The sequence below is a fragment of the Lepisosteus oculatus genome, chromosome 3, assembly GCF_040954835.1.
Source record: "Lepisosteus oculatus isolate fLepOcu1 chromosome 3, fLepOcu1.hap2, whole genome shotgun sequence".
NCBI lineage: Eukaryota > Metazoa > Chordata > Actinopteri > Semionotiformes > Lepisosteidae > Lepisosteus > Lepisosteus oculatus.
The window spans coordinates 66,141,846-66,168,456 of record NC_090698.1 but is presented as its reverse complement, the minus strand read 5'-3'; the positions used below and the strand labels follow the sequence as shown (position 1 = coordinate 66,168,456).

The following is a 26,611-nucleotide window of genomic DNA, read 5'->3' as shown; positions in this document are numbered from 1 at the left end:
TGTACAGTATAGTACAGGTTTTAACCGCGTCTGAATTAAGAGCGCGTTTACCAATATAAATGGTCCGGCGGCCAATAGTTTAGCCTCCAGAAGACTTCACAAGAGTCGCTTTAAAATCATGCTGCAACGTTATTTTTTTAGTTATGGACTACATGACTACATGACTACATGAATCAGGCTTATTTTGTATAGCCGTGATTTAATCAGTGAGTTTGATAAAAATGAAGAGATGTGTTCATTTACATGACAACATTCACAAGCTTTTCCGTTTCTTTTCTAAGTCACCTGTGAGCCGAAAGAAAGTAAAGATCTAGCACTCAGCTTTCATTTGAACATTTTTACATCAGAATCTAATTGTGTTTTAAAAACGGGGATACGCGAAAAAGAGAATTAAGGCACTTTAATAGGCATTAAAAAAGAGTGCGTATGTCTCTGCCTTAACTATACAAGCCGAATACATGTCTGTCTTCGTATTCAAAACTTGATTTATTTTTGAGAAATTGAAAACGACTCCCATAAAATGACTCAAACAAAGCATCGCTTATAAGGCTAATAAAAATATAGGTATACACAAAGTTACTTTAATATATAAGACAAGTTTGTTTTTTGAATACCAGGACAGTATCGTCCAGAAGTCGTCGCCAGGGCTGTACGTAAATAGTAATCATTCACCGCTGTGATAAGATAGCGACGCTGTCCTAATCTATGGTAAATATTAAGGAACAGCTAAATCCAGGTAATGCTAAGCAAGTGATTCATTGTAGAATACTATCTGGTAAGAGATAAAGGGAAAAGAAAGGGTTACTGTGAGTTGAAAAGAAATCCAGACTTTCTGACGTTAGAGTCCAGATGCGAGGGCTGCTTGCGATCGTCAACCGAGCATGAAAACTCGGAGCGCCCTCCCCCACTAGAATTCAATTGGACGAGCCGCCTCCGGGACGCGTTCAGCCAAGCACGGGAAGAGTGGCGATTGGATAAAGGAGACGTCTGTTAGCAGGAAATCCCCGCCCCCCCTCCACCGGGATAGGGTGATCGTATAGCAAACCCATCCTGGACAGCTCCAGCTGCTTAAACAGAATACGTAGGAGGAGGAGAGGGCTCGGACATGGCGAGAATCAGCACTGGCCCGTCTGATAGAGATCGGTAATTTTTTTTTATTTCAAAAACCCGAGAGGCCTTAGAAAAAAAACCCCAATAAAACTCATCCCTGGCACAAAAACATAAAATAGATCAATGGACTGAATGAAGACTGCCTACAACGCCTATAGATGCCTGGCCAAGGATCTGGATGCTTACGCCATGAACCCAGAGATGACAATGGACAGTATTGGCAATCTACATGGTGGAGTAAGCCATGAGCAGGATTTGATGAGCAGTCACAGTCCCCACCACGACCGAAACACGGGGGCTTCTTTACGGATACATCAGGATTTGGCTACTGCATCTTCAAGATCCGCTATGGTGTCTAGCATGGCTACGATCCTGGACGGAGCCGCAGAGTACCGACCGGAATTGTCTCTCCCGCTTCATCACGCCATGAGCATGCCGTGCGACACATCCCCGCCCGGGATGGGCATGAGCGGCACCTACACCACGTTAACTCCACTCCAACCCCTACCCCCCATTTCTACGGTGTCCGACAAATTCCACCACCCTCATCACCACCATCACCACCACCACCACCAGCGTCTCTCTGGGAACGTAAGCGGGAGTTTCACGCTGATGCGGGACGAGAGGGGTTTACCAGCAATGAACAATCTCTACAGCCCCTACCATAAGGACATGACAGGGATGGGTCAAAGCTTATCCCCCCTGGCCAGCAGCCCCCTCGGCAACGGCTTGGGCTCCATCCACAACACCCAGCAAAGTCTCCACAACTACGGCGCCCACGGGCACGACAAGATGCTGGGCTCCAACTTCGATGCCCACACTGCCATGCTGGCCAGGGGCGATCAGCACCTCTCCCGAGGCCTTGGTGGCCCCTCGGCAGGTATGATGCCGCATTTGAACGGGATGCACCACACTGGTCACCCGGGCCACCCTCAATCCCACGGGCCCGTGTTGGCTTCCAGCCGGGACAGACCGCCCTCCTCCTCTGGAACGCAAGGTAACAATTCGGGGCAGCTTGAAGAGATCAACACCAAAGAGGTGGCACAGCGGATCACCGCGGAACTGAAGCGGTACAGCATCCCCCAGGCTATCTTCGCCCAGCGGGTGCTGTGTCGCTCGCAGGGGACCCTTTCCGACCTCTTAAGGAACCCCAAACCTTGGAGTAAACTTAAATCTGGGAGGGAGACCTTCAGGAGAATGTGGAAATGGCTTCAAGAACCCGAATTCCAGAGGATGTCGGCCTTACGGCTAGCAGGTAAGACAAGGTATCCTGATAAGAGCTCTATTTACGGAATTGCTCCCAGCTTGCAAATCCATGTTTCTGAAACCTTCCACTAAAACAGAGTTCGAGGTACGGAATAAGTTCTACTTTAACCCTACTGTACGACTTTGATCTGTAATGATTCCCCCCCATTATAAACAGTAAGCTCCATGTTGTTAAATTATTCAAATTTATTAAAAAAAAACTATTTTAGTAGGTATTTAAATGTGATCAATTATTAGCCGTCGCAGTTTTAATCATTTACCTGTTTGTCTGAGCAAAGTTTAGATGATATATTGATAAATGGCTTCAGATAGTCCAAGAGTTGTTTATATTTGTAAGAAATATGATAGCATCTCCTGCTAAGTTCTAGATTCTGCGTTGCTTTCAGTTTATTAAATAAACTGAACGAAAATTGCATTTGTAAAGGAACACTATTTTAGTGACAAGGTGGATTGTATATGCACAACGTCCATGCATGTACTGTTATACGTTTGTGTTCATGTATTGTTATGTAAAGGATCATTTTTTTTTTCATTTTGACCTATTTAGAGGTTGAAGGTGGTTAAAGGGGGCTCACCTGTCGAGGATTTTGTCTTTCTGCAAAATGACATTCGGGGGGCTTTTACTGGGACGTGTCTTGTGTCTTGTGTCTTGTACGAAGTTATTGAAGACATGCTGCCCGAGACGTAATTCTTCTTGCTATTAGCCTGGGATGATAACTTCAGCTATATCTAGCGAAGACAGGTTGCAATACAAGGCATTTAAACAATACATTTAAAAAAATCTGTGTCGAATGATCATTTTCTATCTTGAGGGACGTCGTGAATCAGGCCTTTTGCGTTTCATTTTGACGCGAATTATTATTATTATTATTTTCTCTGTAGAGAAGTTGTAGAATGTGGATCGTGCCGATGTACACCTGGACTGTACACCTGAAATATTTGTAAACAGTGCGGACAACGAGGACTGCTCGCTTGTTAACAACGGAAAGTTTTGCTTATTCATTATATGTAAAGCAGAGTTGGGAATGCTTTTTTCTTCAGATTATCGCTTCCAGCAAAAGTAACACGACCCCCGCAAACCCAACATTTAGTTTAAAACATAACTCGTTTTCAAAGAATGCTTAGATAAGTGATTTCCTATGAGCTATATTGACTTAGTTCCAAACTATCCGATTCATTGAAAAAAAACATTAATAGTCTAAAGAAAACAGGGAGGAAATTTGGATTTGTACCGTGAACAGTTTTATTGTAAGGTTTGTGCGCCCTCTAGCGATAGAAAAACGAACCTTTAATGCAACGATTTCTTTTGTTCCGCTTAAGATACAAATAATAAAAAATAAGGTAAAATGCTTTCATGTTAACGTTTTCACGATTTCAGTTATGATTAAACTACGAGTCCAAATATTATTTATTGGCGATAAAATCAGTGTTATTAGGTTTGTGTGCAGATCACAACAAATTAAAAATAGAAACATTATTAACAGGTTCCTAATTACATATGAGATTACTGACTTTTTAAACACGTTAAATGTGAAAAAGTAAACGCGATCACAGATGTTCAGACCATTTTTAATGACTGAATATAACATTATAAAGCAATTGCTAAAAATAATAATGTAATAGAAAGTCGGTAATCTGACTGTACAATGGGAAATGTGTTAGAACTTCCTAGACTGAAACTGAGGCAATGTAACATTTATTGCTGGATACTGTGGTGCTCGAGTTAGCCCTTTGTGCCTTAAGATTCAATGCATTTTAATAACGTTGCCACCTTTTTTCGTAGAAAAAAAGGGCAAATAAAATCATTAAATAATTTTAATAATACAAGTTGTCAGGCCAAAGCAACCTATTTTTGAAAAATATTTTATGCTATGGGTATCTTGTGTAAGTGATCGTGGATGTTGATTCTTATGCAGCACGATATTGGCATAAACCCTGCCAATGAATACAGTATTTGTATTTGAAACACGCCTTGTGAAATATTGAATTTTCACGCGCTGTAAGATCTTTAAAGAATCTACATCATTTCATGCTAGCAGCTAGCTAACCCGATAGACCGTTTACTCCCATACACGCATACCGTATAGTTTTATACAAGTACATCCGCACATGATCAAAATGAAAAATGAAATATTTTGCACATTGCTCGAATAATTCTGAAGTACAATATTTGCGGAGTCTTCTTGGGTTGTGACGCCGGACCCTGCCTCGGGCAGAAAAAAAAACGCTAATTATTTTAAACCGGGGTCCTTGTGTTGCAGTTTTCTCCCTAGGAAGATCTTTAACCCACAGATGGTGCTACACGCCTCGGTCGGTTTTTGGAGGGAAGGTATTATGTGTGCGGAGGGGCTGTGGGGATTGAAAAGCGGGGGCCTGGCCGCGGCGGCTCAATGAATTATTGATAGAAATCTCTGCATGACCCAGAGCCGAAACGTCACCTTGTCTTGGGTTAACCAGGCAAGATGTGGAGCTGAGAGCGAGGCCTTTGTTCTTTATTCGGCAACATAAATCTTTCATATCCCCAAAATACGTATAGAAAGTCATTGTGCGCTCACAGCTGTATAGGCCTTCCTTAAATAATTCGTTTTTGATACATCGACGCCCAATGTAACATTAAGCGAAGGGCCTCAAAAATATGGAAGGCCACTTTCCAGTTACAAACAAGCACGAATAATAATTGGTATTGATCAATTTAAGAGTATCACTGCGAGGGAAGGATTTAGAATTTCTGCTTAGTTTCTTGCTAATATTATGAAAAGCGTTTATGTGGTTCATTCTTTAATTCATTACATGCAAGATCAGGTAGACGCCGAGGTGCTATCAATGCCTTTTTTTTTTACCATGTTGGCGTTGTAATGCGCGAAAAGGTTTAATCGTAGTACATCGCACGCGTTGCAAGCGCCACTCATCATCAAGCAATTATAGGCGTTTTGCTCTGCGCATGAAAAGGAGACCAAACACAACAACAGTAGCATTCTGAAGCCTCAATCGTTACGAACTCGTTTATTATGAAAGCACAAGCAAGCCAGACCAGCACTGATCAGTAGCGGAATGTTTTTTAAAAGAAAGATTTGCAGATAAAGATCCGCCTTCACTTGGGATCGGGTTTTTGAAGACTCCCGGACTATTGTTCTTGGGCGCAGTGTTGGGAGACCTGCTGAGGTTTCGTGGAGTGCAACGCCACTAAATGTGGAATAATCACTGTGCGACACGACACAAGAGATTACATGACATACACTAGCCCTGATTCAAGGACGATTTCGCTAAGTGGACAGACTTTTGTGAACCTAAATTATAGGCTATACAATATATGCTTTGGGTTTTTTATGATTCATTTGTTTGGATTTTACATTCACAGGTATTGCAATACACTTGTATGTATTTCAATGCGAATATAAAAGGACCATTTAATGCTTTTTAATCCTTGAACTACATATCCTCCAAGCAAGGAACACACTCTTCCTGCCAGCCCATTTTCAACCACTTATGGCTGTTTGCTTGAATAAGTAAAATTAATAATTAAACAGCCCTGTGTTGTTGTTAGTCCTTGCCTCTAGCATTCCCTGGTGAAATAATAACACCTTCCAAATATGCATTAATGTAGGATCCCAGAGAGCATTGAGGGAAGGAAGAAAAAGGCACACGAAAACATTGGAACAAGATCCAATGGTGGTGGTGGTGGAGGGAAGCTTCCCTCGTTTATTTTTATTCCAATCTTTCAATCGTGTGGTTATGTCACTTTCTAAAACAAATGTGTGTATATAGATGTAGATCGATGCGGATAATCTCTTGAAGATTAAAAGGGCATTAATGCTGGCAACAATAACATAAACGTGTGGACCCAGTTCTCATTGATTTGGAACCTGATCCCGGCTGCTTCCAGTAAAGCTGACGCTGGTAGTCTCTTCCCAGCACTGGGCTCAACTTCGGCCTGGTGTCGGCCCCTTTTGCAGGTCGCTTTCCGCGGGCTTCAGGATCGGGAGCGTGCGGTGCGGTAGGCTGCGATTAGACTCATGGTGCCCATGGGGGTTATTTAACTGAACCCCCACTCAAGTCACACTGTCCGCATGGGGCATCCAAAAAGTACACGTACACTTTCACAACCGGCATAAATAAGGACCTGCTGCGCGAAGACCGTAAGAAAAGGGAGCTACAGTTTTTGTGTTCCATATCACCATCGCTGCTGGTTATAATGTCGATGATCTACAGTACTCTGTTGTTGCTTTTTGTAGCCACGTTGGTTAGAAAATTAGCGGTGCTATTTATTTGACGTGTAACGCAGTCAAATCTGCAAATATCGAATTGATTTCACTCAACGCTGTCTTAAAATCTCGTAATAAGTCATCCGTTGAGAGTTATGAATAAGGGTATCTGAATACCATGGAAGCGCTGGGGTGCTGTACGATTTAGTGAAAAACCATTATGCTCTTCTTGGTAACTCTTAAACTGACATACTGTATACAACTATCAAGCTTTTTAGAAAAACAAAACCATTTGTTTTGCCACACCAATATTTAGAGTTAAGTTTTGATTTAGTTTAGTTTCTGTTCATTAGAAGGGGGGAAATACGAAAATTATTTAACGGACTTGCAGGTGAAAAAATAAAAACGAATTTTCAGCTTCAAGGACAAAACTATATATTTTAACAAACGACAAAGATAACGTTCCTGTTACAAGGGATTGTCCATTGACAATTATTTTAATAATGACCAAAAAATCGATCTTTAGTTATTGATTCGGTTGTTTTCTTTGTAATAACGATATTAACAACGGAATGTATATTGTTTGCTAAAAAAAAAAAGAACTGCCTCGGTCCAGCTGTCTGCGGAGTTACTCAACTGTATTAATTGCTGCGTGAGACGCTGACTGCGTAAATGAGCAAGCTCACGTTTTGATTTTTTTCCGGCACTTTTTTAGATAGAAAGATAGCAATAAATACAACGGATGTTCATAATCTCACCAGGAAATAATATCAACAACGCGAGTTACGTTATTATGGCGTTATTATATGGTATTGTATCGTATGGTATTGTCACAGTATTGTGTTTTGTAAGATTGAATTAACAGTACATCCAGTACAGTATACTTTCACAGTTCCGCTTTGAAAGCTTGGCATACTATAATCCAGTTGCGGAATTTTCCCCATTAAAAAGACTTTCATTTGTCATGTTTTCCATGCACTTGTCTTTAATGCAAACAAGCTCTACACATATTTATTTATTTGAAACTGAGCCTGTCAAAGGGCACCTTTAACTTGGATTTGCCGTGGAAAGCAATGAAAGCAGTATTGGTTTGCTGGCCACCAACTTCTAGTACTGTATGCGGTTTTCCTTCAATGTTTACGTCTCAAGTACTAACCAGAACTCTGCTCTAATGTACAAAAACTGCCAATACCCATTTAGATTGATCATGTTAAATGTCTTCATTTCATACTAATATGGCTTGCCCAGATCTGAATTTTTAAACCCATTTGTTATGGATGATTTTCCAGCAAATAACAAAAGCTGCACCCTTCTCTCTCTTTTTTTTGACATATACAGATTAGGCAGGTTAGACCACGAGCAGTTAGATCATCTTGCTTGCCTGGCTTCATACCAAAGAGACTTTGCAATGGGATTATTGATTGCTGTCAGCCAAAGTTGTGTAAAGTGCAAAGCATAGTCCTGTTTAAATCCAAAAATGCTCTGCTTGTTTACATTTTAACTACTGCCAATCAGCATCTAAACTGCACCAAAAAAGTGTATTTAAGGTGTATTTAAATCCTGTTTGATATGCCACTAAGGCTACAAAAAATTTAGGACAGTCATTTACAATGCAACCTAGCTGTCAAAAGCAATAATGGCTCTCCCACCATATTCCTCTGTAGATCCTGAATCTTATAAGCTTCTTAATTACTTAATTGGAACTAATGAAGACCAATAAATCAGTTAAAGAACTGGAAGATATAAATTCGTGAAAAAGAACGTAATTTACATGCCAACACAATTACAGTGTCTTCCTACTGAGTTAATTAAAAAATGATTCAAATTATTGGCTTCAAAACACAAGGCTTAAAGGCATCTGAAAGTTTAATTGGCTCTCTGAGAATTTCAAAATCCAATTAGTTTTTCAGTAATTCTTCCCAGTAATGCTTTGCATTAAGGCCAAACAGAATTTGCTGCAGATGTGAGAAAATGTCAGGCACCTGCAGTTTGATTTAAAAATAATCCCGTCATTATTATCAGCCCATTTTTAATATACTGAAGCACACTGCTGTGCTAGGAATATTCAGAGAAATTATGTGCAGAAGAACTGACTGTGGTGTTGTGTTGCACATTATCTTCCTCTGAAGTCAGGCCTCTGAGTAACTAAATATACTGTGATCCCTGAACAAGTAATTGGAAGAGTCATCTTGGAAATATATTGGCAAGCCTGTTCTCCATTTGCTAAGAAAGCAGTGCTAATAGAGAAGAGAGGCATCATGCAGTTGTAGGTTTAAGTTCGACTTTGATGACAATACAGTATGTGAGGCAGCTTTTATCTTTTCTAAACACATATCATGAGTATTGTGATTGTTGTGCAATAATAATCTGATAATAAATTGTTATTTTTGTTTTGAACTGTTCACTGATAGTTTATGTGGAATTGTGCATTCCTTTGTCAAACTCTCTATATGTTGCCGAGATGTAGAAATGGGATTGTCCAACGAATGACTAAAAATGTTAATTAAATTATATAATATGGGGAAAAAAAGGAATAGTAAAAACAAAATGTGTCATAGAGAAAGAAAGTGTCCGTAGTTAAAAAGAACTGATAGACACATTTGTAGTTTCTTGAAAACACTTGCAGTTTCAAGTCTCTTTAAAAAGTAGAGAAAAAAACTATGTGAAACTCCAATTGTATTTTTATTCTCAGCGCAACTTATGTATTTTAAGAAAATAGACCTAAATAAGGTCAAAGAATCTCTAGATAACATTCTAGAATTAAAGACAGATTGGTTACTTATTTGCAAACCATCAAAATGTTGATAAAGCAGAAACAGATCAGTAGTAAGGTAAGCAGAAAGTAACATTACTGCATTAGAATTGAAGTTTGCATTCGTAACTGTTGTTTATGTGCTTAAAAAGATACTCTACATAAACACAGTCCATTGGAAGTATCAGCAAAACCAATAACTATAGCATTTTAAGATACTCTGCAGTGATCTGGTGAACATGGACTATTTTCTAAGTCATAATCACCTTAAAAAATATAGAAAATGTCTATTAAAGACAGACTGTCCCTGAAATAAACTGCTTCAAGTAACAGCTCAAAACCCCACACCGGCATCTGGTCTCTTCACTGGTCTTTAGATTAATTATTGCCCTGCCTGCAGGAACAACCAAGAATCACAGGTTACAAAGAATCAAGCCATTATTTTCCTGTGTAAATGAAAATGTGCTACATTTCCTTATAAACCATAGAAGAAGAACATCTGTCCAAACAAACTCTGAAACAAATGCTTTTTTTAACCACTTAAATCTTGTGTTCAATATGAGAGCTTTCCATACACATATACCATGAAATTATAATTTTCAGCAAATGAGAGATTCAGTGCAAGTTGTACAAAGGAGAGCTCAAATCCAAAATTCAGATACGAAATTTTAATCTTAGATAATTATCACCTACATTTTATAGGAATGCAAGATGTCACAGTGGGGTTCAGTGTTATTTTGAAATAAGTTTCTTACGAAAGGCCTTCTGGAGAGTTGTGCAAAGAGACACTATCAATGTCTCTAAACCCCAGAAATGCAGACGTTGCTATTTACAGTTGTCACATAACTCCCATATCCTGAATAAAGACCCTTTGCTGCCAGAGTCACATGGCAGGGTTATCGCCTGCTTTCTTAACAAACTACGCCTGTAGAGTGGAATTCAATTCTATCATTTTTATGCTCTTTGATATGCAAATAGCACCATTAAACTATTAAAACCTCACCAACCAAGAAGAGCAATTGTCTTTTTTAGAAACCGAACCATTTCTAGAATAACAAAATGTATTTTCTCTGTCATAGTACAATGAACTTTCTAACTGGACGTTTTGGAAGTGTTCTGAAAAAGACCTTGGTCTAGGAAGCTATGGATACCCGTCCTTGGACAGAGGTGGAACATTGTCCTTGGTGATTCAGTTTCGCTCAGTGCTGCGACACATTTGATGATGGTATTATCAGCGTCCTTTGCCAAGAGAAGAAATGGATGTACTGTACTTGTCTCAAACATTTCGGACATCACGTAATGTTTCACACATTTCATGGGATTCATTTCAGGCTTTCGTTTGCAATTTTGGTTCAGATTTTTATTTGCAATATTTGTTCCGATTTGTATTTGCAATTTGTGTTCAAATTTTCATTCAGAAGCATGTTCTTCCCTTTAGACTAAAGTTGCATTGGTAGCTCTTCAATAGCAGAGGTAGGTGTCTGTGCTCCGTGGTTACGCTTGTTGAAAAGTTATGAAAGTTTACACAGTTTTGAAACAATTTGTTGCCTCTCACTAACCTGCATTTCCTTATTGACTCTTGCTTCTTTGGTTTCAATGAAGTATGCCTTGCTAAGAGCCTCTGAAATGATTCCTGGTGTTTTGTTAGACCGCATTAATAATATGGCCTGTATTTTAATAATGAATTTTACCTGTCTTTACCAGGGAGTTACTGTAATCAAGATGAGGCAGCACAGCGACTTATGATTTCTGGTAAAACACTTTTTTTCCCCCCTCAACATTACTCTTATGCAATTGCGGTCCTTTCCAAACCAGCAATGTTTTGTGGTGTACAAGTAGCTCTTGGCCTTGCATTGTAATTGATTGTGTGTATCTTTATTTCTATTGTATTTTAATGACATATTTTTAGCTATAGTATCAAATAATGTCTATGGTGATGGAAGATATCATGCTTCACACAAACATGGAAAATCACATGCAATTGCAGTACAGAATTTAATTATTTAAAATTCACTTTAAATTTAAAACAGCCCATTCATACAGTATGTCACGTAGACAAAATAGGAATGTTTAAGAACTTTTGTCATTATTAATGACATTTGACACTTTTAATAAGGCACGAGAGTGGTACTATAATTAAGGAAAGACTCTTTACAGTGATACTGTACATACCATACACAGTATATACCATAGAAGGGATTAAGAAAGATTTAAAGTTAGGGATTAAAAAGTTTCTTACTGAAATATGACTGAGGATTTCATTAATTGGTGAAAAGGTGATTTTTTATCAAAATATTATTTTCAACACGTACCCGTTAGCCAGCACTGGTTCATGTTTCAGTTTAGTGAAGGTCAGTCTCTTCAGGCCCATATTCCAGTGCACACTAATTGCTGTCTGCACTTTTCTTCACACTCGTCAAGCTCATCCCAAGGCAATTAAATATTAAGATCAGGCAATTTAGGAGTCCAATGGATTCATTTTTTGCGACATTTTTAGTTTTAATAATTTTACCCTGGCCATGTGTTTACTGTCATCATCACTTTACAGATCAAATCTTAACTTCCGGTTGCCTTGCATGACATTATTAAATTGAATAAACTAATTACTGTATATACTGTATGCACCTTCTATCTTTAATACGTACAATACTTTATTTTTATCTATCAGAACATTCACATTTCACTCTAGATCAGGGGTCTGCAATCCTGATCCCATCTACAGGTGTTAAGTCGAAATGGACTTAAAAATTACTTCAATTTGCTCTTTATTAGCTGAATTGGACCAATTGACAAATTTCTCTCAGCTCTTAAGTTACTACTGCTTTAAAATACTTAGAAAACCTGCAGACACACTGGCCTTCCAGGACCAGGACTTGGAACCTCCTCTCCAGATACTCACATACCAGTTGTGTCCTGGAGCCTCGGGATTTGGGATTTTGCCCCATTCCAGAGCTTTTGACATGCACCCCATCTGAATAAATGTTTCCGTCTCCCTTCATCACACCAGTCTCTTGATAATAAAGCTCTTATCTTCAAGAGGCTGTGTTTTGATACGGTAACATTTGATGTGAAATTGATATGAACAACAACTTGAATGCTGGTTAAAAAAATACTTCAGGATTTTCAAGCATGTGTGTTTCCCCTTTTCTAATTTTCAATATGTTGTGACTGGAGCCTTTACTCAATTGCATACAACACTGTCACTTCGTGCAGATGGCCCCAAGGAATCTCTTTCCTTATAGAGGATAATCATAGAAACACCCTTGTTATGTTTTATCCCTTTCCTTGCTGCTGTGGTAAATCATTTGCCGTAAACCCACACCTGTACCTCACTCCTATCCTCTGTCAGGCTCTCATCTTTAAAGATTCTTTTTAAGTGAAAAGGGCAAATGTCAGAAAGGGTCCCTACACTGTTTAGTTTCAGCCCACAAGTTGTATTTCTAATTTAGGCTGTACTTAGTTTCAACTCATGCTATTCCTAAGGGTGTGACAACAGACTTTAATGCAGCTAAATGCAGCACAATAGACAGGATATAAATTAATGCTGCAGTAAAATTGTGTGCGCGCTTCTCTTTAAAGAGTAATATTAGCCCGGGATGTGTGTGTGCTTCCCGGACACTCAAGGTCAGTGCTGGCCACTATCAAGAGCACAGATAGAATGGGTCCTAGTGTTTGCTGGTGCCAATACAGTTTGTGCCATTCACAGCGTACGGCCTGAGTAGTGTTCAACTCATCCTGCGTTGCATGTATGGGGTGGGGTATATTTTAAAAAAAGTGATCCCATGGTCGCCGAGCCATATACACAACAGCACTGTCTTGTTAATTGGTTGCCATGCGTGTCCAATGGCAGACTTGGTGGACTGTAGTGTGAGAAATAAGGACAGTCTCAAGCACATCCGTGAGGATGGGAGCCTACTCCTAGAGCTGAGGCTAATCAGGGAGCAGAGGTCGATCAATTTAAATATTGACTGCACTTTAAATTTCTAATATAAAATGGTGATTCTAACTGTATTGATTTTTTAACAAAGTAATTCTTTTGCCTTTGTTGCCCGACGAAGAGCCTGCTTGGTTGATATGCTCGACCACATCGTGACATGCCACGCTCTCTTTTGTGGATGCATTTTCTATTTTCCATCCATGAACGGTATGACAAATTATTCCATTTTTTCTTCTCCAACTGGAGAGAGGATTTAATTTTTTTTCCCCATGCTGGAGCACTCATCGACCTCTTCTTTTTAGACAGGGGCTTTTTTTTTTTTTGTCTGTTTGTTTCACCTCTGTGGTGAGTCTGAAAATTACCTGTCAAGAGATGGTGAACTGAGTGGTGTGAGAAACACTCAATAATTGAAATAATCATCTTGGATCGTGAACTGTGATGTGGGTGTGCTTTGTTCTCTTTTGTGTGGCCTCTTGTGCCCCTGAGCTGTGCTCATACAGTATATCCACTGCTACCCTTTTTTAACAATTTGTCTTAAAAGAGTGCTTTTACCATAGGTTGCATTTGGCCAATACTCGGTAGTAAGTGGTTTGAATGTGTGTGTTTTTGTTCATTTCAATGAGCTTTGGTGTTCATACCGGAGTATAAATTTGGTCAAACCGTCTCAAAGCAAAAGCTCAGAATATAAATGGAGAACTTCCCTAGGGCCTGATACTCTGTACAATATCTGATAAAACTAGATACACAATGTTAATTCATTTTTTCTTGAGCAGACATGATTGCTACTAATAATAATAATGTTGATTATAATGTAATTGTTCCTATTTAAGAACAGTGCAGCTACCTGTCAGTTAACGTTTTAAAACCTTGGCCCCTTATTATAGTCTGTGTGGGATACGGCTCCTGTGTGGAATTAATTTATGTCTTTCTTTGCTGTGTTTTGTAGCCCCTTTTATCATTTTAGTATTCTGTCTTACTGGATTAAATCATCAGCTACCATCAATGTAATTAACCAATCCATTAATTGTTATTCTGTTAGCCTGTGACAGGAACAGACTCTCACTACATTCCAAATGTGTTTAAAAGCAGACATTTTAAATACAATCACCCTTCTTTTCATAACATCTTCTTTCGGGTTGTATTTTGAGTCATCTTGAAGCTTTATAATCTTATTAAAATCTCACATATTTGCATTTCTCTTCATCTGATCTTTCAATCCAAGTATCATCATCTTGTATAGGAAACATACTCCTTTTATTGCAAGAAATACCACGCACTTGAATCTTTATTATGTACTTCTCTTCAGCAACTGTGTCGGTAATTGACCCATTAATGTTAGACTTTGTTGACATGTTGATGTATGCATTTTCAGTGTAAAACATTTACCCCCTTTTCTAGAGAACGTTAAATCCGTAATATTTTTTTAAGGAATGAATCTTTCACAAGCAAGGGTGTCTCCCTTAAAAACTATTCATCTTGAAGCAGTGCATTCATAACTCGCACATTATTGATTTCTATACGGCAACTGTCATTTTCTTTGTATTGACATTTCTCCCCCCCCCCCTTTTGGTGCATTTTGTCTGCACGTTTTCGGTTTCATAAGAAACTGCTTTATGAACGTTTATAAAACTGCTCTCCACTGGCTTTCCTTCTCTTAGGTGGGCTAGTATGAAGTCTGGCATGCCTTAGCCTTCTTTATTTGTTCTGGCAGCCGTTCAGAAAATCCTGTTGTCTGTTGTTTTTTTCCCTTTCAAGCTTTTAAAAAAAAAAAACTTAACGGAGTTCTAAACGAAAGTCCGGGAGACATGAGGGCAGCCGAACTAATATAGCTCAGCTGCCGCAACTCACAACTAATTGTGAAGTAATTTCTCAAATTACCATATACACCACATGTCCCTCTCTCCCCTTCCTCGCGTGTTTTTCAATCCCTCCCCCACCCCCCTCTCCAGTTTTGGTGCTCCCCCTTTTCACCAAGCATGGGGGTCCTAGTCTCCCCCATCAGGAGTTTGGCCCTCAGTTACACAGGTTAAGCCAAGTTTCCACAACAAACTCAGTTGACGATTCCACTTTGACACAATCTTCGGTTGCCCTGGTACCTGGTGAAAAACAGTTAAGAATGTGGAAATACAGGGCATCATTTTCTGTGAGGTGTTGAATACCAAAACCTTGAAACGTTAAACATCAAAATGAGGTTTCAGTTGCAGCACAGGCAAGTGTATGGATTCACCGCTCAGGTTCTGGAAGGGTCAGAGGTCATCATGAATTAGGAGATATATGAATATGTAATTAGCCATGACCCTTCACAATGTGAGAGAATATAAAGAGATTTTTAATTCTGTTACCCCTGTGTAAAGTGCAGGCATGCAACCTCTGCAGCTGTTTGATTGAGCTCTTCGACCTGATACAGTACCTTGAACAGATAAACAAGCTTTATTACGATGGTTATCATTTATAGTTAGGACTGTAAAACACCATGAAACGATCGTGATAGTTGATTTAAAATTTAAAAAAAAGATAAGACGCTCCTACATCAAATTTGAAGCGCGTATGTTTTTGACATTAAAAGTCCAATTCAGATTTCTCAAGCAAAGCCGTTTCCTGTTAAATAAGACAACATATACCACTATAGACATTCAAATACGGCTCTCCGGCCGCGGCGTTGAGGTGTTTCGGTCGACTTTACCACAACAAGCCCGTGTGTGCACTTTCTCGGCTGTGCGCTGTTAGAGACTCGGATGCCATTGATTTGCATTTGTCAGAGAGGAAAGATAAGCCATGGACGAGAGAAGCTGTTATCCGTTTGATGTAAGACCAGGGAAACCTTCGGTATCGATCCCATCGATTTAACCTTACCCTATAAGAAAACCACACTGTCAAACCCCACTCCTCCCTCCTTCCTGCCTGCCTTCCCCTCACCGAAAACAAAGTAAAGCTTTTCTTGAATATTACAATTGTAGTTCTTATTGTAGGGTAGATATATAGCACCCAGCAAGACTGATCATAAAGTACAGGTTTGTGCTTCGAGTGACGAAGTCGACCCTGGACATTTACATGCCTGCAGTTCGCCTCATATAGTCGAGTACAGTATAGTACAATAACAACACCTTTATTGGCTGCAAAATGGCCGCAGAGAGCAGAGCAGAATACGAGATGCATACTGTACCCACGCTACGTTTATGGCCTAAACAAAGAGTAATTAACGACTCTTTTCCCAAGATGGACATTCAGAAACCGCAGACTTTTTATTTTAGAATGAGATGATTTTATGTCTGAAGGTGACAATATTATAGCTGGTAGACTGAATGTGGAATTGGAACGAATCAAATTTACTGACGTACTGTATATACAAAGAAATGAGGAACAACCGGAGTGTTTTAGAATGGCTTACTGTATATTAAACACGTTTTATTTTCTATTGTTATTTTTATTACTATTTTAATTTGTTATTACTGTATTAGTTTTTCCCCAAATTAAAAAAAGTGTATATCTCTTAAAACACGCTGCTAGTTTAGACATCTTCACGGTGGGCTGTAAAGATTTAATGTATTTTTGCATTGAATAAATATTTTAAACCCATGTACCTGGGTTCACCTTAATCATCGGCTTAAAATAAGCATGAAGCTTTAGAGTAATGTTTCATAATGATGATCCAAACGTTTATTTTGCATTATTTGACAGAAAGCAACAGTGTCAATAAATGCATCGTGTATGTAATACATGAAATAGAGAAAAAAGTTAATGTTACCCACAATAGCAAACGTTAGCGCAGTCTGATGTTTTTTCCCCCCCAGTTTGGGAAAAGTACAACCGAGTGACCTTGCTGTATTTACAGGTATCTCTCCTTTTCACAGGTTGCTCCGATTGCACAATCCAATTAGATGAATAACCACGACATTTCTTAACATTTCCACCCGCAGGCTAGAAATGTTACCTAGAAAACCGAGCCAATATTAAAACATATCTAATTTCAGACTGCATTCTTTCAATCTCCTTGCAGTTTCTTTCAAAAGAAACTCGGCGGTGTCTGGTCTTTATCCAAAGTCATTCAAGAAGTCTTTTCTTTGTACATACAGGTACATACAGATTGATCTACAGTAGGTACATTAGGTATATTCCGAGGCAAAAAATGTGAATGTTATGCTTTTGGTTTACTGTAATAATTATTTATGTTACGTCAAATGTAATCTTTATTAGAGGGGCAACGTGAAAGAAAGAATAATTAGCGGGGACGCTGAAAACAAACTAAATCCTGCTCGTCTGGTACCGCCAGGAACCTTTGGTGTGTCTTGGGTAAATAGACAACGATGTTAATCATTAGTAGATAAAGTTTCAACATACGTTTGAATTAAATAGGAAAGACTACACCTCAGGCAGGATTCAACTGACAACAGATTGCATATTAATTTTTCCAACTGCATTGATTCAAATACGCCTTGATAAAACTTGAAACTGCAAATAACTTTCTAAAATCGCTGTCTCCAATTGAAATTCAGGACAAGGCGAAACATAATTTCAACCATATAAGGTTTTCTAGTATTTTTTACGTGAAAAACAACTCAGAGGTGGGTTTGGTTTCACATAGAGATCATATAATATTTTAAAGGGTTTTGCTACCTTTGCTACCTCTTATAGTTAGTACATAAGTGATATGTAAAGGACAAAACAGGGTTTAGTTCAGTTCAGTTTAATTGCTATGTTTTAATAAGGAAAATAGGTGAATAACGTCTCGCTTAATTACTAAAAAGCATAACATTGCCATTATATATATATATTTACTTACCGCTCACTACATTTCTGCTATCGCTAAACCAAACGGATTCGTTTTATTAATTTTTCGACTAATAACATTCCATTTTCATTGTTACTGCCTTGACACACAATAGTGTATATCATACTACACACTTAGTGCGTTTTGAGCGGTGATCTAGTGCTTTACGGGTGCTCCGTGGTTTTGTTAAGCATGCAAATTCAGTATTGCTAAATTTCTGGGGAAATAAAAAACACAACGCCAAATCATTTAGCCGCATGGTGCTAATTTCGTTCGTATTTCCTTTATTTGTGAAAACATTATTTTGGGGTTAGCGTTATAACCGCTGTAGCTAAAGCGACGCCTCCAAAGATATTCCTTTATTGTATAAAAATCAGCAGACTCTTCATAACCATAACTCATTAAGGAAAACACACTGGGTAGATCATTGTGAATGGATTCCACTTGCTCTACGGGTTTAACCTTTATAATACTGATTTTTGATGAGTGTTTTCAAAGTTGTGTTCATAGATAGGTAGGTAATACTTTATTAATCCCGTAGGGAAATTGATGAAAATTGTGTTCATATCCGTTTAAAAGAAAGGTACCATTTTAAAAGGGGTCATACATGCGATTGCCCAAGGGATCTCCCTTTCAGGGATTCGTTGTTTGCTCAGTTAAAAGAAAAATAACATGGTTATAAGCACAGAACGTGTTCGCTGCTACCAGGTCGTGTGTTCTCTGAACTCCAGGGAGCAAAGCTCAGCTTTCACACAGCTTTAACAAATCCCCACTCGCTACTTTTAAGAAGGTTCTTTTTGCAGTTAATTTAAATCATCTTGCCCATGATCCCTTAGAAAAAAAAATAAGAACGAAGTTAAAACAAAAAGCACTGAACATTTGTAAATGTCTAAATACAGTACAATCTCGTAGAGTACACAGAGGTCTGCGAGGTTCAATTTTCGTGGTTGTTGGGTTAGTATTTAAAAAGCAATCGTCACCTTCCGCTTCTGTGCTCGATTTATTTATAAACACGCGAACCTCAGGGAAAATGAAATAGGATTTACCCAGCCAACACGAGTTCCTCATATGTAACAGAGGTTCGTTTCTTCTGTACGCCCAGTTGTTCTCATAAACAAGTCAAGAGTACACTGCCACCTTGTGGACGAAATGTTAAGATATTGAAATTTAACAACTTTCCGTTCATTTTACTGCGCCGTTTACAAAAGGAACTATTTGGAATAGTCTAGGTTGTGTTTTTGGCCTGTGGAATTTCTTTAAATAAGCATCGGTTTCCTCATAGGGAATGCTAAGTGAAAATCTATGTGCCTTGCGTAACCCAGTTATTAACATCATTTTTAAATTGTACAGCGGTATCTGTAATCAGTTTCTGGTCTTGAGACTTTAGCTTTCAGTACCACGGAGAGCTCCATGTCCGCACTGCCGAAGCAATGCAGTTTTTTTTCGACACTCTTCTATTGCCAGTCTGCATGTCTGCACGACAGAGGACAAAAAAACATACATTCCCAACTGGAATACTTCCAATGAGGAATATTTCGAATTATATATTTGTTACGATACATGTATTAGTTGAGACGCCGGTCGTAGTCTCTCGGCTCTCAGTCGCATTCTTTGGCGTGTCCTTGACACAGACTGGGGGGGTTGGCCTGTTGCTCCTGTTCTCTGCAGACATGGTGTTCAGGTGTCTACACTGTGCACTGCGATTATTTGCTTAGCTCCTCCAACATGTGCTCTTAGTGACTTGCATCCCCAGTCTTAGTCATGTTATTCAATTTGCTGACACTCTTGTCCGCACTGACTTGGCATATTGGTAGTATACAAGGACAAATACACTGAGTTTAGGTGTTTCTGGATGAAGATTTATACCACTTATAATGTAATATGATGCTATAATGATTTAGAACTACTTCTATTAAAATAATATGCATTTTCAATTTAATGTCAGCTTTACTAGAACTTGTTATTTTAGAATGTCCTCACTTAAAGCTAATGATTCGTTAGTTATAGGGTTAATTACATTAATTACAAACAATAATTCTGTGCACTGTGTATTTCCATCATAAACTGGTAAAGCAAGCAAAGCTGTGCAAGTGATTGCCGCTAATTAGTACAGAGAAACAAAACAAACACCAGAGAAGTACATTAAAACCTTGTGACATCTACAAAAATGCATCACCGCTTGATGACGTGTTTATTTGCATTCTGGTTCAGATTGCCTCTTCTTACATAATAGTTTTGTACACAATGGAGTACTTAACCTGATTTATATTGATCCCGATTGGTCTCAGTTGTGCATACTTAATTCAGAGAGGTAATCAAATTGATTTCTGAGGCTTTCCTTCATTGGAGTGCACCAAGGCAGGCATACAACCCAAGTGGCACAGGGCATCTATCTGTGAGGAAGACTGTTGAAAGACATCACAGTAAACCATTTGAAAAGTTTGTCTCCTCCCCCCACAGTGCTGTTAAATGATATCTTCATCATGTCTCCATAATGAATAATGCTGTGTTTATGCTGTACTTAAAGAGCAGAGAAATACATGTGATTTCATATAAGCAAGTAAACATAGTAACAGTGGTTTATAGGATTTAAGAAAGTGTATGAATATTTAATCTTATGCCAATAAAATATTGATATGCACGTTGTTTGTCACTGCATTTTCAGAATTTGTAAATATTTGCTTTTTATTGAATATTATATTTTTGTACATGTTTTTAAAAATGCACAAAATTACAAATAATTATACATAACTAATCAAGCATAACAGATGAGAGTCTTAAATTAACTAGCTGAAAACCTTACTTTTTCATTTGAAAATGCAGTGGGATCTGACATTTACTGTACATATTTCACTTAAAATATGTAATTCATGATGCATGAGACTGAATTTAATTCCCTGAATGCTGGAATATTTTACAGGAAAAAAAGTATTCTAGATGTTATAGGACAAATGTGCTGGACTGCCGTTAATAGGGAGCTGAGAAAAAAAAATATTCGGTGTTATTTCTTCACAACCAACTGTGCACTTAATGGCAGCAAAAAGATTAATTTGAAGATGGTTGTAAGAAATTATAATTGATCATAAATATATTAAACATATATATTAATAATAAAATGAGAGCTTAATGAGGATTGTGAAGTTATAGTGCTAGATGGACATTGTGTAACCCAGTTTATCTGAAATGTTTCTCCTTATTTTTCCCCATCAAGAGCTCCAAGGTTATTTCAGCTATTTTCAGCCTTGCTTTTATTGTACTTGCACTACATAATTAATATAAGCTACTAATGAAAAACAATTTAAAATAGATTAATTTGTCATTTCTCTTTAAGTGGGTGAGAAAGGAGAACGTTCTCAAGAGTGAAGATAAGGACACACCCTTAAATTTGTAATTCAAATCTTAATTCTCCATTATTTTGATTCCTTTTGAATATCACTTCAGAAATGTTTTTACATTCCCCCCTTCCTACATTATCATTTGAGATACAGTTCTGATTAGAATAAGGTACAATTCTTAAAACGACTCATACGGAAATACTAAATCCAGCGTATGACCCACTATATGTCCCAGTCCATGACAAGGTGTTGATGAAGCAGGAGGTGTCAATCTAAATGGAAGGCTTTATAGAAAGCTGAAAATGTTCAGTTCTGTAAGGCTGAGCATTGAGTTATCCACCATTTCACCTTGATCAGTGTCATTGGTATGTAACCCAGACAGTAGCACACTGGAGGTGCTATATTGATCGCAGAGACCTAAATCAAAAGCTCACTGTAAGGAAATTTTCACATCTTTGTGAGGAACAGCATATTTAATTTTCATTGTCTTAAGTAGCGACTGCGGACAGAGGAGATGGAAAAGGGATGCTTTCATTACTTTCATTGCTAGCTTTGCCATCTTTGATGTGATTTTAATATCTAAAAGTAATGCTTCAGTCTCTTATGGAGATGGCTTCTAAAACAAGTATTTATTTAAATACATGGTTATCTGTAAAGCTCATGTTATCTCATCTTAACCTCATGCAGAATTGTTAACATTGTACTCTGATTTTTGCTCACTTCTTTAGTATTAAATCTGAAGACTTGAAAAACAAATTTGCTTTAGGTCCAGGTAACACAGTCGCCTGGAAACAGGTGAAGTAAAGATAGAGATAATTTAAACATAACTTGTCCCCCAGAAAGGCTAGAAAGAGCGTTTGGCATATAAACTGCAGTTACTAAAAGCTAAATAGTACCGATGATGAATCAATTTGGCGAAATGTCTACTGGTCTAATTCAAAAGCAGCAGACAGATGTCAATGAGGAACGGTTGGAAAAGTTCAAAGAATCTTTTATTTTTGCTTGTTGTCACTGCTGCTACTGTATTTGCAATTTCACCCTTCTGTCAGCCAGTCAGGGTCACAACTGACACCAGCAACTGAGGTTTGTGAGCTGTCCTGGCCCCAGAATCAATAACACACTGAAAGGGTGATCGCACACACACAAGACAATCGGTGACAATACCTGAAAATTATTCCCCTTAAGTCTAAGAAAGGTTTTATTTTCTAGTAACCCAGTCTAATGATTCAATAATTATAAAGTCTGCAGGATTCTAAGTTTACTGTCTGTTAGTCTTCATAGTGTGTCTGTCATGCATGATGGATACCAATGAGATTGCTGTTTTCAACACAAGGGTCAGAAATAGCCTGAAGTTACAAACTCCCATGGCCACACTTGATAAGGAAAATCACAAGAAAGACTCAACGGTTTAAAAGTGTAAATGGCTATCCATGGGCAAGGAATTACATTGGTGTCAAAGTTATCAACCTGCCTATTTACAACATTTAATTTGTTTCTGAGGCTGTTCAATTTACTTGAGTTTGCTCCATATTAATCCATTTATTTGTTATCTTGGTAGTTTAAAAACAGTTGTCAATAACTGAGAATCAGCATAATTTCAATGAACAAACTGAACTTTGGGGTCGGCTACACCCAAAATCTACGGTCGCGTAAAGGCATATAATATTAACAAATCAGTTATTGCAGAAGAAGGGTTTTTCAAACGTGCAATGGTATCTTTCATGGGTAGCCACTTGATATCATTACATGAAAGATATTCATGCATTGAGGATCTCCCAAATACGTAGTTTATATGCCATGGCTTTCAGGCAATCATATAATTAAGTAAGTAAGTTATCTTTTCCACACCATAACAATTAACGAAACCTTACAAGAGAGAACAAAGGGGCAGAAACTGCACAATTTTTGGAATTGTGATTTACTGTCAAGGTGAGGTAAAGGCAGTTTTATATAAAAAGTTATATAAAGAGCATTATACAGAAAGAATTATTTAGAATGTTTTAGAAACTCCTCAAATCAGAAACAGATGTAGTATTTGAAAAATTATGGATTTAAAGAAATTATATAATCTCAGTCTCTTGGCCACAGAAGTGTAATTTAAATTGATCTAAGATAATTGCCCACCATTCTTTGTTTTCAAGCTGATCTCCATGGAAGAGTTGCTAATACAGACACCACATTCTTGGCACAATATTTATTTTTCACAAAAATGAATTGTAACCATCTGCAAATAAGAGTTTTAGTTTGATTAAAAAGTCAAAACAAAATATTCCATTCATTACTTTCAATTTGATATTTAGGGATTGATCTGTGTGTATTTTGCATGGTGACTTCTTGCTTCCTAATGTATAAGTTAGAAGACAGGTATAAGCTAAACAGGAAGACTAAAAGGTAATGGAATGGACTTTTACTGAACACACCTAAAAAGCCCATTTCTGAATGTTTTTGTGGCATTTTGTAATCCACACAATGTTCAATTTCCTATTCTTAATATTTCTACTGAAAAGTAAGTAGATTAAATTCTGTATAATTCTATAGGTGCTTAGATTAAGTCAATTTACAATTAAGACTATAAAATATACAATGCAATGGCAACAAAGCACCACAATTTCTCTGTAAATTTATCTCTATTCAACAAATTAGCAATACAATCAAACATACTGTATATACATCAGTGAAAATCTTACATGCAGTAATTGCAAACCCAAATGAAAAGGGATGATCTTTCTCATTTTATGCCCAGTTAAGCAATTCACTTACATCTAGCAAAAATGCATTGGCTGATTCATAATCTAAAGCAAATTAAAGGCTCCCATATTTTGAAGAACCTGAGACTTGAGGTCTTGGACAGTCACAGATGTTTTACAGAAAACAGCCACTGCCCTTGTTGATTAATGTCACATCAGTGTGCCAACAAAGATAAATTAGCACAAGAATGAGTAGTTCACACACACACACAAAGACTAGAGCTGTGTGTGCCAACATGAAATTTTATGTATAAGTAAGATTTATACTGCACCCAGGGTGGGTCACAACAGGAGAATCATTAGGCAGGTCCCTGGACAACTGACATACCCCAAACACAAGCCGCAAGGTTTAACTGTGCACTTTATCTGCAAGTGGGGGTTACACAATCACCATCAAAAATAAAATAAACTAGAACAAAAGCTTAGCTCCTGGTTCAGCTCCTGGCTAAGCCTCTTGAGTCCCTTACTATGCAACTGATCAGGTAGTCTGCTTACCGCCTTCAACCAACACAAAACTTTGGAGTCACACAGACTCCAAGTCAAGCGCTCATGGTTTCTCCTTTGTTCCTGAGTTCCAGGTTCTTGGTCAGTCCTGTTTGAAGTCTCCCACAGAGCCTCAGCCTTCTCAAACAGAAATTGCACTGCACTGACTGATTTTTAAATGCTCACCTGACCAATCACCTTCCTCGGCCAGGTCAGGTGGTTGAGGGCAGCAGCAGCAGCAGCTTGTTCCCCAAAGGCTTCTGGGGAATGAGGTCCAGGGAAGGCGGCCATTTTGTCTGAACCGCGGTGCCCTCACTATACATAACATATACACAGTAAATTAGAATTATAACAATAGACATCATTATGACTTTTGATTAAGAATGAAAGGTCATCTTATCTCTCCAAATGTAACACTTGGACAATACATTAGAAATGCCAGTACCTCTAAAAGACAGGATTGTTATTGGGCCTCTGTAATTGGAAGGCTCTGTGGTTCAAATCCCAAGTGAGACACCGCTGCTGTACTCTTGAGCAAAGTATTTCACTCAGATTGTTCTGATTAAAATGCCCAGCTATATACAGTTAATGGGTAAAATGTGATTTGTTCAAGATAAAAGCCTTAGGCAAATAAAAATAACAGGAACAACTAGATAATAAAAGTTGGTGTTAAGACAACCTTCAGTCTACTAATCAAACTCTCTCTCTCTCCCTTTCCCCCTCTCGACAAAGCATGCAAACGCAAAGAGCAAGATCCAGGCAAAGACAGGAGCAATACACCAAAGAAATCCCGTCTGGTTTTTACTGACCTCCAGCGCCGAACGCTTCTCGCCATCTTCAAGGAAAACAAGCGACCGTCTAAGGAGATGCAGATCACAATCTCTCAGCAGCTGGGTTTGGAGCTGACGACCGTCAGCAACTTCTTCATGAATGCCCGGCGGCGGAGCCTGGACAAGTGGATGGACGAAGGGAGCCCAGGAGCAGCGTCCTCTGCGTCCAGCACTTGTACCAAAGCGTGATCGAGGGGGGTGGGTGGGGGGGGGGAGGGGTGAGGGGTCAGTGCGCCAGGAAGGGGCACGTCACTCAACAACAACTTTTTAAAATGTGCTTTTTGAGGAGGTGGCTGTTTACTGGCAAAGGTGCAAAAGGCTATCAGACGCTACCGTTCACATAGACACACATACCCATCTGAGCACTGGATTACAGCCACTCGCAAGCAGCCCAGTTGATCAAATGTCCCCTCCGCCCTCACTGTCACAAAAAGCAGTGGATTTTGAACTGAACCGAACCCTTTTTCTTGGGCGCCTCTGAGAGCCGAGTCTGTTTTAATGTGGTATGGTGATTTAAATGCTACCAGCCTATAACGTCTTTCCCGTGTGCTTTTACTGTGTCGAGCTGTTCTGACCGTGGGACGGTTAGCCCCCCCATGCAATTAGTACACGTTATGGATGGTGGTATTTAGATGAACTTTTCTTTTAATTAAAATAGACAGTTTTTTTTAACTGTGAATGCTGAAGCCTAGGAAAAATATGATTCACTCAGTTGCATTCAGTCTAACTATAATCCATTTATACTGCAGTTTAGCTCCTGAAGTGCAATATAATAGGGTTAATAATGACTGCATGTTGTTTTAATCTTGCTTTCAGCTACCTGGTTTAGTTTGCACATGTGTTTCACACTTAATTACAATTTTGAAGCCTGAGACATGCCTGCAGGAGTATCTTACATGCCACTTCTGAGCCGTGTAAACACTGATCAAACTAAACTAGGCGTATAACCTCTGTAGCTCCAAACTGAATTCCTGATTTCCTGAACTCCTAGACATACCCTAGCTTGGCCTTATTTATTTGTTTAGATTCTCCAGTTGATTCACAGTGATACCAAAGTAAGACAAAACCCAATCTTTGTAGCAAGTAGTACAGCAGTATGATTGTAGCCAGTGGCTTAATCTGAAGGGAAAAACAACGTTCGCATCCGCTGAAGGTTCCCGTGAGTTGATATTTTCAGTGTC

At 38.5% G+C, this 26,611-nt stretch overlaps 1 protein-coding gene across 3 annotated transcripts; it reads left to right on the top strand.

Annotated features, from left to right (window-relative positions):
• Nucleotides 1-203: 203 nt before the first annotated feature.
• Nucleotides 204-25,622, top strand: onecut2 (one cut homeobox 2). 3 transcript variants are annotated; one of them, XM_015361476.2, is made up of 3 exons: nt 204-2,365; nt 11,035-11,082; nt 25,333-25,622. In XM_015361476.2, exons 1-3 carry the CDS (start codon nt 1,243-1,245, stop codon nt 25,617-25,619), a joined length of 1,458 nt encoding a protein of 485 aa, XP_015216962.1. In that variant the 5' UTR covers nt 204-1,242; the 3' UTR covers nt 25,620-25,622. The 3 variants fall into 3 exon arrangements, with proteins under 3 accessions (XP_015216962.1, XP_015216973.1, XP_006626652.1); XM_015361487.2 differs by lacking the exon at nt 11,035-11,082 and having other exon boundaries at nt 205-2,375; nt 25,333-25,501; XM_006626589.3 differs by lacking the exon at nt 11,035-11,082 and having other exon boundaries at nt 210-2,365.
• Nucleotides 25,623-26,611: the final 989 nt, after the last annotated feature.

What these genes read in the sequence shown, in the direction of transcription:
- onecut2 (XM_015361476.2), top strand. Translation starts at nt 1,243, where the DNA reads ATGAAGACTGCCTACAACGCCTATAGATGCCTGGCCAAGGATCTGGAT. An exon ending in GTCGGCCTTACGGCTAGCAG is followed by an intron (nt 2,366 to 11,034) that starts GTAAGACAAGGT and finishes TGTCTTTACCAG; the next exon opens with GGAGTTACTGTAATCAAGAT. An exon ending in ACAGCGACTTATGATTTCTG is followed by an intron (nt 11,083 to 25,332) that starts GTAAAACACTTT and finishes CTCTCGACAAAG; the next exon opens with CATGCAAACGCAAAGAGCAA.